The sequence below is a fragment of the Calonectris borealis genome, chromosome 4 (genome assembly GCF_964195595.1).
Source record: "Calonectris borealis chromosome 4, bCalBor7.hap1.2, whole genome shotgun sequence".
Lineage (NCBI taxonomy): Eukaryota > Metazoa > Chordata > Aves > Procellariiformes > Procellariidae > Calonectris > Calonectris borealis.
Window position 1 is genome coordinate 79,094,005 of NC_134315.1, and position 17,314 is coordinate 79,111,318.

At 39.4% G+C, this 17,314-nt stretch overlaps 1 protein-coding gene across 1 annotated transcript in view; it reads left to right on the forward strand.

The window, feature by feature from the left end:
* Positions 1-645: 645 nt before the first annotated feature.
* Positions 646-17,314, forward strand: part of PRDM5 (PR/SET domain 5) — an 87,068-nt gene continuing 70,399 nt past the window's right edge. The window contains exons 1-3 of the mRNA XM_075150254.1: positions 646-815; positions 5,930-6,013; positions 16,952-17,074. Of these exons, the coding sequence (XP_075006355.1) occupies positions 723-815; positions 5,930-6,013; positions 16,952-17,074 (300 nt within the window). The 5' untranslated portion in view covers positions 646-722. The remainder of the gene's footprint in view (positions 816-5,929; positions 6,014-16,951; positions 17,075-17,314) is intronic.

A 17,314-nucleotide genomic window follows, 5' to 3' on the forward strand; every position in this document is an offset into this window, starting at 1 on the left:
GTGAAGCCCTTCTGCCTCTCAAATTTGAGTCCTAGCGCTGCCTGCTCACCTCTCTCCTCTCACACCTAGCTTTAGGTTACACTGCTGCAGAAACCTGAGAGAAAAGCCAACCCACTGACGAAGGCCGACCATCAGAACGGTGCTGTACCACGAGGCCGTGACTGGGTGATGAAGAGCCATTTGCTCCAGAAATGAAAGCCAACCTACGGGTGAGGAATGTGCTGTTACGCCTCTTTGCGGAGCACGCCGCTGGTGCGTTAGCCCATGGCTGCACCTTGGGAGGCTGCCAGCGCCGTGTCCTGCGCCGGAGCGTGTCGTTGGGACGAGGCCTCAGCGGCGGGAGTGCTGGAAACCCCAAGGCCTCGTATTTCCTGTCACCACATTCACACGACGCGATTTAACAAAGGCGCGCGCAGCAGCCGCGCGCCCCTCGACGGCGCGAAGCCCCCGAGCGCGGGCAGCCAGGCCCTGCCTCGCGCCCGCCAACGGCCGCTGCCCCGCCCCGCCCTGTCCCGCCGCTGCCCTGCCGCGGCCGGGGCCTCGCCGGCGGCCTGGCTCCTCCCCTCTTCCTCAGGAGCCGGGAAAGCCCCGCAACCAGCCCCTCTTCCTGCCCCCTCCCCCGGTCTGTCTGTCTGTCTCTCTCTCTCTCTGTCTCCCGGTGGGATGGAAGTCCCCGGTAATCCTCCTCCCCGGTAGCAGGCGGCGGCCCGAGTCGGTGCAAAATGCTGGGCATGTACGTGCCGGATAGGTTTGCCCTGAAGTCGTCAAAAGTGCAGGACGGGATGGGGCTCTACACGGCCCGCAGAGTCAAAAAGGTGGGTGATGGCCGGGCGAGAGGGGTAACGGCCTGTCCCGGCCCGGCGGGGAGCCGCTGCCACGTATCACAGGAGAGCGGGGCGGCTCCTCCGCCCCTCGCCGCCGCCGGCCGGGCTGCCGCCCTCAAACTTCACCTCAGCCCCGCTTTGTCGGCGCTGCCTCCACTTCCGTCCGCCCGGGCTGCCTCTCCTCAGGGGAGGCACCGCCCGCCCGCCGATAAAAGGGAGCCTCCCGGGCCACCGCCGCTTGGGGCGGGGACGGGGCGCGGGGGCCTGGCGGGCTGGGCCGCCGACTATCGTGCGGGGCTGGCGGAGGGTTTTCTCTGTGGAATTTTGTTTTCCCCGTTTTTTTTAACTTTGTTTGTGTTTCTGGTACTGTTCTGAGGGCACAGCTCCTCCGGACAGGACTGCCTCCTTGATAATCGCCTGGCTTCAGTCCGCGGTGCGCCTCTGAGGTGGAGGTACCCGCCCGTCGGTCCCAGGCTCCTGTCGCCTCCCTACTCTTAGATCTCGGTGGGATGGATGATTTAATTAATCGTTTTGGGATGATAAAGCCGGGCCTGTGACAGATGTGATTCAGCTGAAGTGCAGGTCTCTCATAACCCAACTAGGTCACGTCCCTTGACATCTCGTAATTGAATTGAAAGTCTCTGGATTACCTGAAATCCCAATTATAACTATCCAAGTGGATTGTTTGAACAGATAAAGGCATACCTAAAGTTATGAACTCTGCATTAGTAAACACTTCTATGTATTTTGTATGGTTTGCTTTCCATCTTTGTCCTGGTTTTGGCTCTGGGTTGGTTGGGAGGGCTGCCTAATTTTTCAGTGGTTTTATCAACACGGCTTAGACACCATGGGGTAGGGGTCTCTCATTTTTAAGGTGTCCCTGAGTGTTAATGGGGGGTGGAAGGGGAACAATTTTATATCACGTGGCTTAAATTTTTTCCACTGAGGTTCTGAACTTTCATTTGAAAACTTTGGGAGTTCACACAGCAAGGAAGGTTGTACACTACTAGCATAGATTAATCCCTGGACTCTGAAATAGAGCAAGCTCTAGAGTGAACTCATGGAAATCATCATCTGCCTGTCAATATCAATTCTGAATGTCAGTTTGGAGTCCAGGGTCTGAGTCCCCTTCCTTTACACTGTTGTCAGTTGAAGCATTAAAGCTGCATGCTAGGAAAAATAGAGCATTTTCTTGCCTGAATTACTCCACATTGCTTTTGAATTCTCTTTATACAGGCAAAGTATATGCTGTCAGAGCTCTGCCTGCACAGCTCTGCCAGTGTGAGCACGTCATACAGGACACCCTAGCAAAACTGAAATGTTGCAAGTGTGACATGTATTGCATGGAATGCAGAAGGTAAAGGCAGAGGCAGTTGTAGGAGTAGAAGTGTCTGGTGACAGTGTTTGTTACAGGCTTGTCCTTTGTTTGGCAGTGAATCCTCTGTGCTGGTAGCACAGACAATTCTGGTATGCAAAGCCCTGATCAGAAGCATGTGTCTGACAGGCAGACTTTGCTCTTTGATAGGTTGAAGAACCAGCCCCTGAATTGCTCTGGTTGCAACTTGAGTTGCAGTGGTTGAAACAGGTATTCCTTAAAGTGGTTGGAGACCTAAGCACTGTGCGTCGCCACAGCAGTTCAGAGAAGGGTGGATGTGTAAATAACACAGATGGTATGTTGGCTATAGCCACACTGTGTGTTACTCTTTTCCATGGAAAGAAAAATCACATCTGAAGTGCTTTTAACATGTTCTCCTGTCCAGTAATGAGGAAGTACTACACTTCATGGCTATGATACAGAGTAGCTAATAGCTGTTAAATTAATTCCTCGGAGCTTTGGGATTGGGAGGAGGTGTTGAGTATGACACTAATTGTGAAGTAAGATCTTATGTTCCTGAGTAGCAAATACTGCACCATTCTCTCTCTATTGTTATCACACAACTGCAGTTGTCTTAACTGAAAGTAAAACATATTTCAGATGATCTTGGAATCAGAAATTCCAGTACTAACTCTCCAAGCGCTAAGTAATCATGAAGTAGGCCTCTGACAATTCTGCTATTAGCAAAGTTTTGGTAATAATACATCTTGAAATGCCTTTGTCTGCCATCTGCTTTTGTGCCTTCAGGCTGTGCTTTCAAACTTTTGTCTGTAATCATAAAAGGTGGAAAATTTTTGTTTTGTTTTGTTACCTTAACAAAAACTGCGATTCTTTTGTAACTTCTTTTCTCCAACAGCTGGCCTTTGGTTACAGTACTAGTATCATAAAGCCCTTGGTTTAATCATCAGAGAGCCACTACATTTCTCACTGTTTTGCTGCGACTGGAAGATTAGTCACTTCTGTTTTCTTGAAAGGACTGTTGAAAATAGCTTTTTTAATGTTTGAATGATGTGCCTTTCATATTTTGTATCATTTTTATGGTTGACTTTAGCCTGTGTTGTACACCTCACTTTATTAATCAGAGAGGAAGTTGAAGTCTTAGTATGTTTTTGATCAATATATATTGGCATATGACAGCATGTTTATTAACTAGGACTAATAAATAAAAAAAAAAAATTATATGAAGAAAATGCTCTGAAAGGCTAAATGAATAATTACACTTATTCCTATGGACCTTTGTGTTCCAAGACATCAGGTTTTGCTGTCTCTAATTTCTGGTTTCTCTCCAAATTTGAGAAGCTATAAAAAGTGCTTAGAAGTCTCAATCACCTACTGTTCATGTTACATTTACTTTACATTTAGAGGTGGACATCTTGCCTTTTGCATTTGCTATTGTTCTGAGCTTCTAGAAGGTCTTAAATATATTGCAGTAGAGGTTTACTGGTTTGGAGTAGCTGAGGTAGGAATGATGTATGGTGTTTCTTGTTTTGAGTCAGTGTGCAGTATTAAGCTGTTGCTGTGCTTCATCCCAGAGGTGATGTGCGCTTCAGTGATGGGTAAAATTAACTCTGTAGGTCCTTTATAAGGTATCTAGGGATCCTTTGAATTGCAAGGATGAAAGTATTACTGAGGTGAGGATTGTGGAAGCCTCCAAAGTAGTTAAGGAAGAAATTAATCTCTTTATGCCCTCTTCAAAAGTGTTATTCTGCCACTGAAGTAAGTATGGGAAACTAGCTTTTTCAGGTTCCTTATTCATTATGTCTTCAAATAATTTCTGTTTTAAATTTATGGAGGTTTTTTTCTTTCTCTTTTTATAGAACTAATCTAGATTATAGTCCAATAAGTTTCTTTTCATCTTGATAATTGCTATGAGTAATGAGAGATTCTGCAGATATAATTATGACCTCTCTTAGAGCTCAGCAGTTGTAGTGAGCTATTTTCCTTGTTGCACCAAAACTACTTGTTGCTTTCTAAGTGAATGGGAAAAGCCAGTTCAGCCTGGCAGGAAGTGTCTGCTCCAGAAAGGGCCTACCTTATCTTTGCTGAGCTAGACAGGACCATACATTTCCAGAGCAGATTTCCTCTGCCTCCATCTTGACTCTTCTTCCTCCTTAATCTAAGCAAACAACACAATCTAAGCAAATTGCCTCCCATGTAATACCTGCATGGTCCCTATTAGACAGTATCTTTGCTGGGGTGGCACTCAGCATAAGCTGAGAACATTGATGGCTGCACACATATAACTGACCTATTTTCACCTTCATTGCTGATGAAGGTAAAAGAAGGAAATTTGAGTTTGAGTTTTAAAGCCCAAGATTTGTAAAGCTGGCAGGGGAGGAACCCTGACCTCATTTGATTAGCAAAATGATGAAGGGTGGTATGTACATCAGTGAGAAGTGAAGGAGATGAAGCCCCATAGTGCCAGTTTTTGTGATCACTGCCCATATTTGTGTCTCGATTACTGCTCTGAGCTCCAGTTGTTTTCTGCTGTTCTTGTCTTTTTACTTTCTGCTTTGCTGTTCTTTCTAACAAAATCTTCATTGTGCACATTTTAAAATATTGCTCCCCAATTCAGTTGCCTTGTTATGCAATGCCAATTTTCTTTACCTTTGTTTATTACAGCTTCAGGTTTTATTTTAAATACCAGGATTTTTTTTATTTGGTTGTTTGTTTCTAAGAGGAATGATCCTGGAAATTTTTCATTCCACTTCTTCCTCTGCACTCTACCTGTAGACAGTCTGTAAAAACTAAGCAAGAGGGAAAACATGTAGCAGGCTGTTTCTGGGATCATGGAATGTGCCTGGGGGAAGGGACATGTGGACAAGATCGATACTTTTATTAGCCAAAATACTGCTATTTTTAAAGAAACACCAAAGTTGCTTTTCATTATATAGTTATAATCTCTAATGCTTAAAAGTACATAGAGCTTTTTGATCTGAATACTGCCTAAAGGAACATAGCAGTCTGCATTCTGGTTTGTAGGGCTTGACACTGCAAATAAGGACATGGGAGGGGAAGTTAGGCCTGTATAAGAAGAAAGTCCTATTTAAATAATTTACTCTGCTACTAGTGTGACGTCTGTGAAGGAAAAACCACTGATACCCAAAACTTTTAGAACAACATATCAATGGATGCTTTCACAGCATGTATTATGACTAGCAGGTGGTATAACATTTTAATTTTGTTTATGAAGGCTTGAATTAATTCATAGACACACGTGCATACTCCCTACATTTTTAAACGAATCTCTCTGTATGATCAAAACCTCAGTTATTCAGTGTTTTGATTTGTGGCACTTCAAAAAGTAGTGTTGCAAATAATCTTGCAAATAAATCTAATGTAAACTTTGTGCTTGCCAAATACTTTACATTTTAGTTGGATGTTTATTGCAAGGTGCTTCCTGAAAATCTTATAAGAAATGTAAGAAATTTGACTTGTAAATTTCAGCCTTATTTAAAATAAAGAAAAATGACATTTCCCAAAGGGGAAAAATAAGCATATAGAGGAAAGGTATGGTTTTAAGAGATTCTTCATGCTATGAAAAGAATGGGAATGAGCTTGAAGTTGAACCGTCAAGGATGTCCTCTTTCTTGGCCTATAGTAGGATGACAAAGGAAAACTGTCCTTTTCCATTAGAAGCTAAAAATGATACCTCTGCTAGAGTTTGGTAATTCACTTGCCTTTTTTTTTTTCCCCCACTGATTCTTCTTCTTTTATAATTATTCCTTAGGGTGAAAAATTTGGCCCCTTTGCAGGGGAGAAGCGAATGCCGCAGGAACTGGATGAGAACACAGACTGCAGGCTCATGTGGGAAGTGAGTAGTCTAGAGTGACATCATCACACCTAGCAAAAAGTGTTCTCAGAATTGCGTTTTTACTGTAACAAATCCTTCCCTGCCTCCACCTTAAAGATACTGTAGTAAGATTTTGTACTTATTGATGCTTTTAAAATATGCTTTTTGAGTGGAGGGGGACTGACTACTTCTAAATGATTAAGAAATAGCAAATGATAGTTTCTAATCAATGAAGTGTGAAAAATATCAAGTCAAGCAAAACATAAATATATAACAACATTGTGAAAAATTATTGAAAAATGTGAAAATAAAAAAAATTAAAGTAATTTGAATATGGGAAGATGATTATAAGTTACTGAGATACTGATTTATGCTGATCAACGGGTGTCAGCTCATAGCTTCCTCCAACTGTAATATAAAACATCTCCTGTTCTGACACTTGTGCTAGGGTTTGGCAATTGTGTAAGTTAAGTTTTTAAATCTTAGCAACTTTGTAATGCAATGTGTAGTTGTGATATCTTTAGCAAAATAAAAACCTGGTGCTGTGGGCAGATGAAGGCATAATGAGTTTCAGGGCTTTTCTAAACTTCTTTATAGGTATTAGGCAGCAACAGTAGTTTATACACTAGATCTTGTAATTAGGTCCTTAAGCCATCTTAGTTCCTGTCATAGCTGTGTTTGCCTGTAGCAAAAATCTGCTTGAGTTTACCAGTTGAGATTACACTAACTGAAAAATACTCTCAATAAAAACATTTCCAACTTGTTATAAACACCTGCTTTTCGGTGCTTCTGTTCTGTCTTTGTAATCTTTCTTTTCTGCTTTAGTTCTTTGAGCAGAATTCCTTTCCTTTTTTTTTTCTTTTTTTTTTCCCCAGCCAAGCAGTTTTTATTGAATGCATATTTAGTCCTGGTTTACACTGAGAAGGGGACTCATTTCCTACTTTTTCACCTTTCTATGGTTAGAGGTGGAAGGATGACTGTTATTTTTATGTTGTGTGGCACTGTACAAAAAAAGCTTATGTTTGACATCTGGCTTAAAGCACTATCTGTGCATTTATTACAAAATAAATGTTTGAAAAAAACTCTAGCATTAACGTCGCTGAGGGGCTTATAAAGAGAGCATAGTATTGATATGGTCTTAGCAGAGCTATACATAGATTCTACACACTGGAACAATGAGTGAGAGAATGCTAAAAGGCCCATCTCATTAAACCCAAACTCAATATAAATACAGTGAGTGGCAAAATATTCGTAGATGAGTGTTAACTCAAGTCTGTGAATCCCTGTGCCTTTGTTTTCCCCCTTCCCCTTTTCTTTCTTTTTTTTTCCTTTCTTTTTTAATCTAGGGCTGCACCCAAAATATCCTTTCCCAGAGAGGAGGTGTGGACAATTTGTTCCCCTCTCTCCTTTGGTTATGTACTCAGAGCAACTGGTTTCATCTTCTTTCTTCTCAGCTGAAAACAAAACAATATGATGTGCTTTTATTACAACTGCTTGCTGAATGCACTACATGTTAATGTGCTCTGACTCACTTGCCTTTTCATGATGTTTCTGGAGGTTATTTTAAATCAATAAAATTCTTGAGCTAGAACAAGGTGTTCAGAAGGGATGGTGGGATAGCAACCAGAAGGTCTTTAAGTTTGTTGGAAAGCCATATGATTTTCCAGATGCCTTATTGCTGATGATTAAATGAGATTTATCCATTTCTGTAAGGCAGAAAATAAAAGGCAAATACATGTATTTACTGATGACACTAATATGACCCCATCAACAGCAAATCAGAAAATGAGTTTTTTATGAGCTGTTCTAAAACCATTTCATAATATCTTGTTGTAACCTAGTTTTGAGAGCCTTGAAAAGATTCCTGCATACCAAATTTTATGACTTCCTGAATACTTGAACCCAAGTTGTTCATGTTTACTGAAGTTGATCTGAACGTGAGCTTTATAATATAATTTAAATCATGCTGAGAGTAGTCTTAAGTTGAAAATAGAGACCAGGAATGCAGAAAGTAAAAAATTGGAACAGCCCAAGTAGGTGCTTATTGCAGAGACTGTGGGAGGCAGTCACAGTAACTAGCCAAGTTTGTGCGTAGTCAGCTGTACCAAAGATATTAAAAATAATTAATTTGAAGACTATTGGATGAAGGCACCCTAAAGCCTGACCTCACAGTCTGATGGCAGTCAAAAAAAATGCGTTTTCAGAGGGGACACCTTTAAAAAGAAGGTTAAGTAGTAGAGGCTTTTTATAAGTCAAGTAAAAATGAACATGAGTGGAACATTTCTTTTCTTGGTATGTGATGCCTGGGATCTGAGCTTCAATTTTGTGGAATAGTTTTCTGTGAGGAAGTTTACCACATGTATTTCTAGTTGTGTAGAGTTGTGGTCTGTGATGTGGTCTGTTTTGATCAAGCTATTCCTTTTTCTCCGAGACCAGCATTGTGAGTTGGCATCTTTAAGACGTCACATTGAGACAGAATTGTACACATTGTTTTCTTTTGGTCTTTGGGAAAACATGGAACCCAAAAGAATTTATTGGGTCCAGTGATTTTGTTAAATAAAGTTCTGAGGATATTAGAGTTTGCGTTTAAATTAAATATGGCAGAGTGCTATTAGTCTGCCTGTAACTTGCATAGTTTTGAAGAAATCAAAGGTTTACACTTGCTCGTTCAACAGATTCCAGAGGATTGGGGTGGGGGAAGCATCCTTGATCTTGCTGTTATCTTTGTAAAGAGCTACATGCTGAAATGTTTTATTTACAAGTGATGTGAAAGGGAAAAAACCCAAACCTGTGGTAACCATATAGTTAGGAATAATAATAAAAAGCCAGGAAAATGGCCAAATGGCTTTGTGCTTTTTCCTTCTTTTTGTCAAAAAAACCACCTCCCCATTATCCCCCAACCCCTATGCAATTCTCTCTCAGACTGAATTGCGTGTTGTGCTAGTTAAGTATGCAACTAGTTGCTGGTGATGAATTGAGAGTTTTGTTCTTATTCTTAGCATCCCACTAACACCTTGATTAAATACTGCTTTGTTGGTCTGTATTAGTATCCTTGGCATAGCAATTTTAAATTATGTGTATTTGCTGGAAGAGCAAGTGCTTTGAGGCAAGAACAGAATAATCTTTAGGTATTAAAGTTCACAGAAGTTTTTGCCTCTGGAGGCTCAGATGTCCCTTTGCAAAGGGAAGATATCTGTTCAGTTTTTTTTCTTTATTGTCCCTAACCAAGAAAGTGGCATTCATTTCACTACTATTGGATTGTGGCAAGCATATACTTTTGGTGATGACTTTGGCAAATGTTAAAACAGGGAGAGCTGGAAAGACTTAGTCCTTCTTCAAATACTGTGACATACCATAAAGAAATGTTGGTGAGGATTGGATGGCACGTAGTACGCTGTGTAATGCTGAATGTTACATATTTCAGGTTTGGTTTCTGTCTATCTGCCAAGATTATGTTTTCTTCATTGTTATATTAAAACAGAGAAGAACAAGAAACATGCTGGAAATCAGTCTTTTGATGGAAGCTAATGTTCGTGTTTGTTTACATGAGAAAATGAAATGAACTTATGTTTCTACGACTTAACTCTCATCACTTTTGTAGTGACAATTGTTTTCAGTTAAATAAGCCTGCCTGAAAACTAGTGCAGGCAATAGAAAATCTACTATTGGCTGCAACCAGCTTTAGATCAGAGCTTTAATGTTTAGGATTAAGGTATGAGAAGTCAAGCACTTTAAGCTAATGGTGGTGTGTTTTTTGGTGGTTTTTTTTTTTTTTCCTTTGATATCTTGCCTGTAAAATGTGGTTCTGGCATAGGAAGGCTTTTACATACAAGGCATTAAGTTGGATTGTGTCCTGAGTTTCATGATAAAGTAAATCTTAATTTGAAGAATTCTGTGTTTGCTCTCAAGGTGAATGTAATATTAGAAATCTAGTTCTTAGCAATGTAGTCTTTATTTTTTCTGTATGAAAACTACCTTCCCAGTCATTACTCCTCAGATAGTATTTACATTTAAAATTATTTGCTTTTAATATTTTTGTGTGAATCTTTGTTCAATTTTCAGAAATGTTTTTGTTTTTCTCATTTCTTAGACAGATGCATCTGGATGCATTTTTACACAAGTTGCATTTAAAATAACTTTTGCCACACACAACAGTCAGATATTGATGCCCTATCTCAGTTTCAAGTTTGCATTCTAGATTTCCAATTTTGTTAAATTAATCCCCGCTGGGATAGATAGGTGTCCAAAGTAGTTATTAATATTCTTACTGGTTTGTTTATTTAGCTAAATTTCATTAATCAACTCTTTTAAAGCTTGATTTAGTCATCTTTATTCATGTTAAGTGTATGACTTTGTTTTAATTTTAGTGACTTTTGGAACAGGCACCTTAATGATCTTCTGGTTTTGGTGATGAGAAGGATCTATTCCTGAAAGTGACTGAGAATGTTAGCCTCACATCTTCAGTTAACGTGATTTATTTAAGATGTTGGAAAGTACATGTTGATAGGTTGAGGTGCTAGTACTCTAATCTGGACTTGTTATAGATCATACGCAATTTGCTGTGATCACAATCTGTGATCTATCTGCTTTCACCCAAGGAAATTTGGGTATCCTTCCAGAGAACATGGAACCCTTCTTGTGAAAGCTCCACAAAATGTTAGCAGAAGTCTAGGAATGAGGTTTCTGAACCATTCTGTCTCTGACAAGATTATGTCATGCAGCAGCAGGAGCTTGATTAGCATGAAAAACCGTTGTTCTGTATTTTGGCTGAAGAAAAACGTAACATGCTGTCTACGTCCCCATACTTCTTAGTGAGTAAGCAAATTAACAGTTGCTGCCTCAGGTTTCCTTTGCAAGTGTTATTTTAATACTTTCTACAGCAATGTTAAAATGTGAGTTTCTACTCTGCAATGAGCTTTGTGATGGAGGTCTGAAACTGAGGATGCAGAAGTATTGCATCTAGCTGTTTTATACTATTAACAATAAAAATCATGTTTTCAGCTAATCAAAAAAATGCAATGCAGAAAACAGTACTTTTCTTTACAAGGTTGTTTGAATGAACATAGATTTTTAGATTTATAAATGTTTAGAAAATGGTTTCCAGAAAGCAGACAGTGTGTTTACTGCCTTCAGCGAAGATAACCATCTGCTTATTTTCAGTGAAGTTTTTTTTTTCTTCTTCTCTTGCCAGGTGTGCATGATAGAGCATTTGCAATTGCACTCATGAGCATTTTGAAGTAGCGTACATGACAACTTTGGATGTATTTTGAAAATCTGGAGATAATTTCATTGCAGCATAAAAGGCTAGCAGATGGAGTAGTGCATGTTGTTCATGGGCATTACAAGCAGCTTAGACATTACTTAGGCCTGTGTAGGGTTTCATATGGTAGTTTATACAATGATTAGGGGCAGATTTTTTTCTGAATACTTTATAGAGCCATGGTGTTTGTTAATGTGGCATAATTCAATGATGTCCTAATTGATCTTGAGGTAAAACCCCCTGTGTCGTAACAGTGAATGTCAGGTATTTCATATTACTGTGAAGACATTTGACTAAATTAGTCTAGTGACACCTTTTGTGTTGATTCTCAAGAAGATAATTCTTAGACACCTCAGTTTGAGGTGCTCTTGTGTCTGGTGCATGCTTTGGATATGCGTATGCATTTTAGATGTTTGATTGTAGTGAGTGACCAAATATTGAGGGTGTTGTAGTAAAATGGAAAGATACTTGCCATGGTTTATCAGGCATGAATTTGAATCAGCCTTGTTCTAGGCTCATGCCAAAGTCTGCCTATACTTAAATATGAAACCAATTGCTACTTAATTATTTAGCCTGGGAAATCAAAGGTGACTGCATGTCGGGTCACATCACTCACTGGTAATAGAAACTCTCTAGTTCTCTCCATTGGTTGCAGAAACTGTAACATCTTGGTCTCAGTGGTCGAAAGGGCCTCAGCAATAAATGGGTCCTAGACCAAGATGTTCTATTGAACTACAGCAGGCGGCCTCAACTTTTGTGGATTTACCCCTTTATTTAGAGGAAATAGACATAAGGTCCTGTTTCTTGTTTTTAAACAAAACAAAACATTATCATATGACATAATCTACTGGCGGCTAGGCTTTTGAGGTCCATTTCTAGCTCTTTCACTGATTCTCCATGTTAACCATAGGCATATAATAAAATCTTTCTAGGTCTCTGTTGATCTATGAAGATGACTGAATCCTTTATGATTTAGCAGTGGTCTCATGACTTAAGAGCATTTTTAGTTTGTGGCCTTAGAAAATCAATTAGAAATACTTTTGTACTTGAATTCAGATCCTGTTAAAATAGTTTTTTAAAATCCTTTCTGGTTTAATCACTGTAGCTTGAGGATCTTAGGGATCACACCTCAAACTAACTGGATGATTTTGCTTAGTTCAGATAATACCAACTGTATAGAAACTGGGAAAATAACATTCAAACATGGAATTATTCATGTAGACAGGTAACAGGTTCAAATGTCACAATTTTTAAATACAGATATGTTCACTAGCACTGTGAAATTGACACTACTTCATAAAATTATCAGGGAACCTCAGTCCTGTAAAAATCTTTTGCCTCTATTTTAAGTACCTTATAACTATAAAAGATTGTAACAGTTCAGATGTGAGGGGGAAATGCAGTAATTTGCTTGTAGATACATTAAGAAAATCTTCCTTAAAGCATTTTCTACTTTAGTTCGTGATACACAGAAGTATTTTTCCTTTCCTGTCCCCGAAAGACATCCTCAGTTTTCCAACAATCTCCTGCCAGCAATAGTTGCGGTAGGCAGGTTGTCCTGAAGATTCTTGGAGTGGTTGGGTGATTGGAAAGGAGTCCCCTGGGAGCGGGCTGGAAGCTTTGCTGCAGAATGAATCCTGTTTAGTTCTCCAGGTCTCGCATGGAGTAAGTGGTAAGGATATGGGTGGGAATATTTGTAAAAGAGGGTTCTCGGAGATAAAGAAAGCCAAGAAACCTTAGTCAGTATGGGGAGGTTTTTTTGTTGTGCTCCAGAAATGTACATGCTGAGTCCTAGTTCTGTGGTGTAGAGAGGTAAATTGCAGTATCCTTAAGTTTCTTGAGGAGCACATAAGCAGCTTGGCACCATCACCCCATTTTCTTCCCTTGCTGTTATAGCTGGTGCAAGTGTCAGGGTTGGGGGAGAGATACTGAAGCTACACAGTACATTTCTCATGCTTTCCAGTGTCACTGATGGAGGAGTGCAGGAGGGAAAATTCCTTGTTGCTGTGGCTAGCAGAATTGTTGGGCCTACAGTGAAACATCTGTCTTAGTGACAGCCATCTCTGATCCTGTGTCCTTGGATATCAGAACAGATTTACAGGTAGACCCAGGTGTAAGCATTTTAGCTTGTACTTGTTAATATATCTTCTAATTAAACTGATTTTCTTGTTTGGTGATCATGCTACAAAGCAGAAGAATGACTGAGGACTTTAGTGGACTGTTATTGGAGGGAGCACCCTTTGGGACATATTCCAAACTTCATTTCGATTCATTAATAATTCAATATGGATGATATTTAGGTGCACTTATTTTAAACTGAAAATGTAGAGTCTAGCTCTTTATTTCATTTTACTACCATGATTAGCTTGTACTGGCTTTGAGTTTGAGAAATATATTTGCAAAGCAAGAGCTGGTCTTTTTGTTTGTTTGAAATATTGATTAAGTTTGGGATTCAACGCCATGGTGCTCAAAGATCGGTTGTTCATTTAGGAAACTCACCTATCCATGCAACCAGTGGGAAAAGGAGTTGTAAATGTCACCAGTCTAGTCCGTGTTAAGTACATGTTTTGACTGTTTTTCTTGACTTTTCTTCCTCACATGTGTGTATTTGATGCAGCATTGTTTCTTTACGAGGTGAAAAAAGCAGTAGAAAATATAGCACATCTTTAAGGGATTTATCGTATTCTTTTATCATAGTTTCCTTATGTGTTAAGTCTTTGCTCTGTGCTTGATATCTCTTTATGGATTGACAGAGACTGAGAAAGCACAACTGAGATGATCGTGTATCATTGAAGTGAATATAAATTATTCTTATATAATTTAAGGATCAAGCAAATGAAGAAGAATAATGGATGAAAAGGTAGATAGTGTAACATATGGTTTTTATGATAGAATCTTGATTGCTTCTCTTTCCAACTCAAGTAAAGATATGATGGAGACTGCCCGTGGTGGCCTTCTGTAACCCATACTTTGGTAGCTAAATCACAAAGCCATTAGCTTGATTTTAATTACTCAAAGATGCTAACGTGCAATGTTAACCATTTTCACTCAAAGTGACGTTCTGCTCTGTGGATTACCTATTTAGAACTGGATGATTGTTACAGTATAATCGATGCAGTGCTTCTGCTTGGCAGGTGGCTTTCCAGGAATACACTGTTAGCATGTATTTTTGTGTAAATTCAGAGCTTGCTTTTATGGTGCTTATTCTGCCCATGTTCATAATGAAAACAACGGTTCCAATTACGAGCAGGCATTACTTCCCAAGGTGATAGTCACAGAATCACAGAATGGCTGAGGCTGGAAGGGACCTCTGGAGGTCATCTGGTCCAACCCCCCTGCTCAAGTAGGGCCACCTGGTGCCAGCTGCCCAGGACAGCTTTTGAGTATCTACATCTTTGAGGATGGAGACTACACAACTTCTCTGGGAAACCCATTGCAGTGCTTAGTGTTAGATAATATTGTTTCCAGGTGCATTTAAATATGTAGGTTTGACACTTTTCACTGTGGTTCATCTGTGTATTTGAAAGTAAAACAACTTTTAAAGTTTGAAATATTGGCACTTTTTCATGATGGGTCCTTCTTAAGATATGATGTCTTCCTGTAGAAGAACAGTAATAAATTTTGAAGACCTATTTGTTTGCAGAACTACAGTAGGTTTCATTGTTTTAGTCTGAGAACAATGTGCTGTCACCAGCTATTATTATAATGGAATACAGTTTTTTCTTTCTAATGATATCCTAAATGTTTAGGTAATTTAAGCAGTCATACTGAAGAAATATGATATTGCATCTGTTAGAAAGAAATAGAGCAAGAATGTGAGCAATTTAAATACAAAGCCATGAAGACAATCTAATTTTGATCTTACATAGCTGAAATCTCTAGCTCTTAGGAAATACCTGCTCTGGATACTTCTTGTTGACAGATGAAAAAGAAAATACGTTCATTATATAAATAAATCACATGGAATAATAGTGTGGCTGTATGACCTTTTTGCATGGCTCTCTATCTTCTGTATCAGTGGAGATTCAAGTGATCTATTATTTAAAACAAAACAAGCCGGTTTTTATATGGCAGTGGCAGCTCTATTTTTTCAGCAGTATGTCTTTGTGTTCCAAGGGGGAAGAATGACTTAATATTAAATTTCTATTTCTATTATTTTCATTTTTTCAATGTAAGCTGGAATTTTGCCACAGTCATAGAAATTCTATGGATCTGTAATGATAGCCAAAAGCTCCTGATACGGAGATGACTTATTTTGTGAGCGCAATTCTTTTTTTAAAGTGGCTTCTTCACTTAGTGGACAAAACCTGAACATGTTTGTTTCCTCTACTAAATAATTTACAGCCCTTCACCTACATAGTATACTAATTTGTTTACTGAAATAATCTCCTATTCTCATAAAATTTCAGCCAACCGTAGTTTAAGACTGACTGCTATTCATTGAGGCTACATATTTAAATTTCCTTTAGAGAGGTATCTATAAAAGATGTTCGAGCAAAAATAGGATATATGGAACGAATAAATGCAATTATATTGGTCCTTGATCTGAAGATAGATCTCCAGGGCAAGATGGATTTTGCCCTTGCTAAAGGAAAAAAAAAAAACACAACCCAAAACCAGAAAACTAAACCCATAGAAGACTTGAAAGGGAAATGAGGAATATGGTTTTCAGTAAGTGTTTTATAAGTTTCTGGGATATTTAGGATTGTGTGGGGTAGTAAGAGTTAACAGTAATGAAAGCATATCTACTGAATTTGGAATTTGCATGAAGAAGAAAAGTTATATTTGGTGATAAAGAAGCAAAAAGAGGATTTAGTGATGGAGTAGTGGGATGGGAATGGAGACAGAACTGATAATTCAGGTTGGAAGTTGGTTGAGCAACCAAATGGTGGTTGGAATAGCACAAGATCAGAGAATGTCCCTTTTGTCCAGAAGAAAGTTACTGTTGGCCTTGTCTGTAGTATCAGCAGAAGAGAAATGCTGGAAAGTGAATTGAGGAGTGAGTTAGAGGACATGTATAGGTTACAGAAGAAAATGGTCCACACTTGGACAGTGTGTTGGAGAAGGAAGGTAGGACAATAATAGTGAGTTATGAGGAAGGGAAAAGGAAATTGGAGACCCGAGAGCTTACAACCTTAATTTGGAGAAAGTGATGAGAGACAGACTGAATGACAAAAGACAGGAAGGTATAAGAAGAATTAGGTAGACTGTAGGAGTAAAATGCTGGCATCAGAACACATGAAGGAGAGAACTCAGAAAGGAAAACTGGAAAAGGAATGATAGGGTTGGAATGGGAAAGGACCTCTCAGGTTGTATCGGTTTCTGGCAAGATCATAAACAAAAAGGAGACTTGAAGGAACAAAGAGAGAGGAAAGAACATGAGTGCCAGTGACCGTACTGTCAGATTAGGGAGACCCAGGAGTCAGTCATAATACTTGTTTACTAAAGGAAAGGCTAAGAAAAGAGAGGGGGAGCGCAATAAAGGAAGCTGACACCAGTTGCTGGATTTGAGTTGCCCCCCTATTCTGAGGTGAATAAATATGCTTATAGAGAAACGTGAATGTGCACCACAGCTGTGAGTACCCGTGGAATGCAAGATTCATGTGCTGAGCACAAGCATGCCTTAGTGTTTTACCTGTTTTTGTGTGTTTTATAAAAAATTTTAATTTTGCTTGATTTTTTTTTTTTTAATGTTTCAGGTTCGTGGGAGTAAAGGTGAGGTCCTTTATATCCTGGATGCAAGCAATCCACGCCATTCTAATTGGCTGCGTTTTGTCCATGAGGCTCCATCACAGGAACAGAAGAACCTGGCAGCCATCCAGGTAGATTTGGTGGATTCCTACCATTTGCTTCCTGTTATTGATTTACTAATTTCATCTCCTTTTTGGTCTTATCTCTTGCAGTAAAATTGCAAGATCTGAGAAAAGTAGCAAACTGCTCTCCCTTTCCTACCTTTCTTGTTAGAAGTGAACGCTTGTGCTTAAATATAATACCATAAATAAGATTGATAGGATGCAGAACCAAAGAGGTCCTTAGTTAGAATCTGATATTCTTTGAAAGGT